The following is a 6,694-nucleotide window of genomic DNA, read 5'->3' as shown; positions in this document are numbered from 1 at the left end:
ATATCTAGAATGTGAAAGTTTGAATAATATAAATATAATGCAATGTTAAGCTTTTTTTTTTTCATTCCATATTACAGACAGCACTTGAATGCAGCTTCTCTAATCCTCACTAATCTGAATGATGCATCGTTACATAAGACCCGACATCTGTGGACAGAAACTAGCTTTTCTACTAAAAAGAAATTCCTGAATGCCGTGCTTTTTTCTGAGACAGGATGACCATTACAACTTTTCAGAAGGTTACCCTAATTTCATGCTCTGTTCTTTGTGTGTCTCTCTTCCTCCCCAGGATTCTTTTACCTAGAGCGAAAAATGAGAGGGGGCAGTCTGAGGGTAAGGCCGTTTATCAGGTTATCGTCCATCAACATCCATCCTGCTCTATCTTAAGTCTTTCTGTTGTGTTTTTTCAAATCATACTATAGAGTGTTTTTTTCCATTTAAAAATCCTTTATACTGTAGATGTTTTTGCTGTAGATGTTTTTGCTGTAGATGTTTGTACTGTAGATTTTACTGTAGATGTTTTTGCCAATATTATGTCTGACAACATAATATTGGCAAAAAAAGATCTAAAAAAGTGAAAATTTATGCCTTGATCCAAAGAAATAAAAGAACAAAGGAACAAATTAATCTATACAGAAAGGATTCAAAGTCAACTTTAAATCTTTTGGTCTCTATTGGGTCACAGTAGGAGCTTTGATCTAAACAAGGAGAAACATATAAAACCGTGTTAAACCCCCCAAAATCAATCTCTTAAAATAAAATGAAAAGTAAAGACTGCCTTAGCTAAGGTTCATGATTCAATATTAAGAAATAGTAGGAGATAGATATGGGCTCTACATATACATATATAAGGTATATTCTGGAGACAGGTAGTCAGATTGACTAGAAAAGAGTTATATAAATTAGTCCACTTAATTAATATATGCAGCGGTAAAATAATCAGCGGTCACTGAAAAAAATCAAAAAGTGATTCTGAAAAACTCTTAAATAAATAAGTCATTTTAAATTGCAGTCTTTATTTTGATGTTATTTCAAGTCAGAGAACCGATCAAGATTCTCCTTGTTAGTTTTAAGCTAAAGATAAAAGTGTGAGTGTAGGTTTTAATAAAACTATCTAATTTGAGGTTCTAATGTATATTTAATTAACAAATAAACGTATTTTCTGTCTTTTCAGACGAATGTTTCAATAAATCTGAGCATATAATAAAAGTGACTCCCTATGAGAAGAATCACATTTATTTATTTTTTTTTTTATGTCAACTTCAATCACATAAGATAAAGAATAAATTTGATGCCCAAACATCTATAAAATCAAGAAAACGTCATCTGAACTATAGATCAAAGAGCTTGAAATAGAGCACGGAATGTAGTAGGGCATAATTCAGTTTTCCCAAACAATATTACTCACGAAGGTTGTTCAGTGATAATTAAATTATAGAGAATTGTAGAGAATTATAGAGAATTACAATTAAGGTATTGCTATGCTGAAAATCAAAAAACAAGCCAAGTTTTCTAATAACTTCCAACAAATTACAAATTAAGTCACCTCCTTATTGCAAACAATGAGGACGATCTTCTTTAAGACATACTCATCCAATTTTTAAAGCATATGTTTGCTTCATCTGTTACTGATGACCATCTCCGCAGTCCTAACATGGCCACAGTTATCTAAGGTTAAAGGAAAAAGGGCAGATCTGTTTATCGATCAAAAACTTTGTAAATACATGAACCACTTATATAATACAAGAGGGACATTTTCAACCAGATATGATGGGATCAAATTTAACAAAGTGTGGTGTTAAGTTTTTGTTTGGGGATTAAGGGTATTTCTTTATTGACATTGCTGCATTATGAAGAGCATTTTCAAAACAAAAAAAAATGTTATGAAAGTAGCTAATTCCTTAATTAGTTAGTTTTTATTCATGAATTAGTACTTCATACCAAAACATCATAATGATGATGATGTCATTGCCCTAATGTGTTTGTGCTTATGTTGATATTTCCTACATGATTATGGAGTTTTTAAGGTTAATAAAAAAGAGGAAGAAAGTGCCTAGAGCAGAGGAAAACAATATAAGCTTCCATTGAATATCAATACCTACCTATTCTTTCTTCTTGATTCATGTCCTTCATCAGTAATTTGCCACGGGGTGGGATACACCCTATAAAAGCTCCTACACAATCAAATATCAACTCAAAGACAGACACACAACCACACCTAAAAGCAATTAACCGGGACCAATTGGCCTCATTAACGTTACACACAGTGATAAAAAGTATTGAACAAATAGAAATATGGCAGTTCTTATTAAAGACTTTAGACTTAGATATTTGATGAATAACTTTAAGCAGTAATTGAGTAGCTGTCTTTTATCTTCTGCAGTTGGACCTGGGTTTTACCCTTCAAGGCGGCACCAATTATCAGTTTCTGATGACCCAGAGCTGTGGGAACTGGATCCTTCTCGCTCCCTCACACACAGTCTTGAAGCCATGGCTAAAGTGAAAAGCATTGGGCGGGGCAAGAAATACAACCTAATGGCTCAAGTCATACCCATATATGGTTTTGGGATTCTGCTTTACATCTTTTATATAATGTATAAGGTAATCACTACAACACTAGAAGTATTTATCCAGAGTTATACTCAGTTAAACTTCATGTCTGTGATGTCAGCGGTTATAACATCAATACAAATAAAATAAAATAATAATAAAATAAAATATCACTTTACTGGATACTGCTCTACTGAAGTAAACCTAACTTTCTCTTTTCCTCAGCTAACCTGTAAGGGAAGGATCAATAAATCTCAAAACTATTCTACAGAGAGGACAATAAACAAGTCAAATACAAATGGTAAGTTCATTTAGACAAATAAGGGGTGCTAAATTTCATGTGCAGTTTTTGTACAATAAGGGGTTGTGTTGCAGGTAATTAATAAAGATTGCTGCAAAAATGTTAAGATGTACAAACCTTCTGAAGATCAAGTTCATGGTGTTTATTAACACTAAGTTTATTTTATACCTTTTTTTTCAACATTTTGATTGTATAGATTCAATGTGGGAGACAATTCAAATGTTTAAAAACAAAAAGCAACTGTTAAGCAAGCTGCAACACATAAGAGCACAAGCCTAAAGCCAGACTCCCTCTAACCATGTCAGCAGTAAACAGTGATTTTGAAATCTTTTTAATCTACTAACATTGTTTGAACATTAGTTTTTTGTTTTTTTTTACTTTCACAGTTTATTTGACACCATGATTTTTATTAATTGTTTTAGCCACTGAACATGAACTTGCTAGGCTTCAGGAGAAACTTTTGCAAACAGAGATGATGTTAGAGAGAATTGTCTCAGGCAGAACTCATCATTCTTCAAGGTAAGAAAGACCCCACAATTGCCGATTCCATGTACATATGTCTGTCTTGATTTTAATTGAAAATTATGAATTTGAACCAACAATATCAAGTTATTGTTGTCATTCCGTCTCTATTCTTGTAGCCTGGCCAGCCAGACTGACTTACACCATATATAGGTATATTAATCTGGAAGGAAGCTGGTGGATCCAGGCAGGACAGGGCAGGACTTTATTCCCCAGGTGCACAGTATTTATATTGTTAAAACACTTTACAGTGCAGTATTTTATTTGTTTATTTTTTAACTCTTCACTATTATGTTATTCTTATAAACATATGTGTGACCATTTTTTCTATCATCTTTTTCCCATCAGAATTTCCCCATTGTTGGACAATAAAGGATTTTCAGTTCTATTCTATTCTAATAGTCAGTGGAAACAGGATAAGACTAATCACATAAAGAAGTGATGCAAAAATGTCATTTTGAAAAAGAAAAGTTTTTACAAAAGCCTGCTGTTAAAATGTTAAATGTATATTCAGTTCATTCAGGACATAATAAAGGGCATCATTAAAACATCACTCAGTTATGGCTGCAATCTTCACTTCAACGATTACAAAAAATAGCTGATGAATTACTAGACTCACTTAAGCCCCATGTAGGTCAGTCTGGCTGGGCAGGCTTCCGTTCTTGGGTCAATTTTTTCTCCTGCATGTTTTAGATGTTTCCCAGCTTTCACACACCTGCTATCAATTAATAGCAGATTATCAGGCTTTGCTGAACTGCAATCATCTGAATCAGGTGTGCTGAAGCTCAGAAACATCCAAAACATGCAGAGCAGTGTGCCTTGAGGACCAGGGTCGAAAAACACTGATCTAATGAAACATCTATAATGAAACTGTCATGGTTTTGGTTCTGTTAAAGTTTTCTTTTTGAGTTTTCATTAGTTTCATTTCCATTTTGTGTTATTCTAGTTGTTTCTGGTTGTATTTGAGTGTATACGTATTTCTTGTTTACCCTTTGTTGCCCCCCTGTGTAAGCCTCCTTCCCCTAGCTCCATTCTAGTTGCTTCCATCAACAATTGCTCCTTGTCAGCTCATAAGCCCCGTCTTTGATCAGTGTCCCATTTATACCCCTCTTATGCAGTTTCTCAGTGCTCGTTCCTCGTTGTCCTCATGTGTGTTTTCCCTGACATCTCCTGTTTTTTGGTTTTGCTGTATTTTGTTTTTGGACTTAACCTTCTGTTACATTTGGATCTACATTAATTCACCAAAAGCTCATCTCTGCCTCCTACCATCTCTGCATTTTGGCCCTCTTTAAACCTCCAATCAAAAACAATACAAATTTTCCTATGTCTGCTCCACATTTGATGCAGTAAGTGTAAGGGTGCCTAAAATCTTGTTTTTTTCTGTAATTTACAATATTTGAAGTCATCACCAGGACTATACTTTATGAAGCTTAAGCGCAGAGAGGATGCAAAATACATAGCTGTTGTTATAGAAAGAGACTTAAACTTTAGCTTTACAGAAAAAGTCAAATACCAACTTTAAACATAGCCATTATTCTATCCAGTAGAGTGGAGTGTTTTGGCTTTTTGGCACCTGCAATGCATTCTGGATATTCTAGCAAGATCCTTATTAGTCCTCCTCTTCTACTTTGTTTGCAGGAGATCACACATTTGCCATTATGCTTAATGAAATAGAAGGTTTGAACTTCCTCCTTCACATTACCCCTGTTCTGCAATCCAAAATATCTCCTCTTTAGCTCAATGTGAATTTCAGGTGTAGGTTAGAGTAATAGTTCAGCATTAGAAAAGTTCCACTTGTGAATAACTGCCCCATAGAACTGTTAGATATTATATGTGGTCACCATTAAAAAAGAAACAGCAAAAATCCAGGAATGAAAAAAATGAAGAAATAAATATATTTGGAAATAATATAACAATATATGAATAATAATAACATTTGGAGAAAATGCATAATGACATGTTAGAATAATAATAAGAATATGCAATGTTTACAGTTATATCTCTGAAATTATTGTGTTAACTTGTGCTGCTTTATAGTGGCAGAAGGCGGAAGAGTAAAACTTCAGTATCAAAGAAGGAGGAAAAACTCCTGAGGCAACTGCGACAAATCACACTACTGATCGAAGAGGGTCGCCTTGAGGGAGTCTCTCCTGAGATGGAGGCAGAGGAGGTCCCCTACAGTGCAGATTGGGAAGGTATATTCTTAAATTTAACTCCTCCACCCACAGCAATAACTTTGTTCGAGCAGCAGGGTCAGCCTCTGGTGAAACCCTAATAAAAACCATATTTTTATTTTCTATTTAAATTTGACTATTTACTATGTCTTATTAAAACAGGGTATCCCGAGGAGACTTTCCCAGTGTATGTTGACCCTTGTGATAGACATAAGTATGAGACCATCAAGCTGGAGGATTACCCCTGCCAGCCCACTGCTGAAGCCCTTGCAGAGAGCATGGTGCAGGAAGATGAAGAGATCCTGGCCAGGAAACTCTCCATTGTGCATGAAGAAGATGAGGAGGAACCAGAAAATGAAGATAAAAAACATAATTTACATAAAGAAGAGGAGGATGATGAAGAAACTGAGGAATTAGAGGAAGAAGTGGAGATAACAGAAGAAGACAACAAGCATGAATATGTGCAGGAGGAGGATGAGGAACAAGAGGAAGCTGAGAAAAAACGATTGCTCGGTCCTGCTACTTCTGTCTTTGGGAGAAAGCAGGAAAAAATTGGTTTTGAGGTGATGAAAGAGCTGAACCTCAACAGTAGAGGAAAGAAGCAAATAACCTTCAGCAACAAGAAACATGTGTTCCACTACCCCAAAGAGGATACCTACGAGGAATACGAAACAGAAGATGGGATGGAGCAGGAGGATGAGGAGGGGACAGACGCAGAAGAGGAAACTGATGATGATGATGATGATGATCCTCTGATGGAGGCAGAAAGTTTGCAGTTTAGTTGCGAAGGCTCTTCAAATTTAGAAGAACAAGCTGAGGAAGTCAACGAAGAGTATTTGCTTACTTTATCACTAGTGAAAGATGAAGCTAAGATACATGCCGACGGCTCCAAAGATGTTGGACGGAATGGCCTGAGGATGCGAAACCGAAGAGAAAGATAAAATTTTACAGCAAAATCATTCAATGAATTAACAGGTATAATGCACATGTAAAGTTCAAACCAGTACTTAATTAAGAAATTATGTAATTTCAAAAATAAAAACTGTCTTCTCATGATATTGTAATTTTTTGGTGTAGTTTACCTTTTCTCTGGTATACTCCCAGTAAATTGTCTGTTCAGGGTTCATCCCATCTAATGTTCAATGAC

At 35.2% G+C, this 6,694-nt stretch overlaps 1 protein-coding gene across 1 annotated transcript; it reads left to right on the top strand.

The window, feature by feature from the left end:
- The first annotated feature begins 215 nt into the window (after positions 1–215).
- Positions 216–6,488, top strand: LOC107085577 (protein RIC-3-like). The gene is made up of 6 exons (XM_015375973.1): positions 216–333; positions 2,384–2,601; positions 2,776–2,851; positions 3,274–3,370; positions 5,411–5,568; positions 5,710–6,488. Exons 1-6 carry the CDS (start codon positions 216–218, stop codon positions 6,486–6,488), a joined length of 1,446 nt encoding a protein of 481 aa, XP_015231459.1.
- Positions 6,489–6,694: the final 206 nt, after the last annotated feature.

Source organism: Cyprinodon variegatus, unplaced genomic scaffold (genome assembly GCF_000732505.1).
Source record: "Cyprinodon variegatus isolate N-32 unplaced genomic scaffold, C_variegatus-1.0 Scaffold128, whole genome shotgun sequence".
Classification (NCBI taxonomy): Eukaryota; Metazoa; Chordata; class Actinopteri; order Cyprinodontiformes; family Cyprinodontidae; genus Cyprinodon; species Cyprinodon variegatus.
The sequence above is the reverse complement of the archived record's forward strand: the minus strand, read 5'-3'. Positions and strand labels throughout refer to the sequence as shown.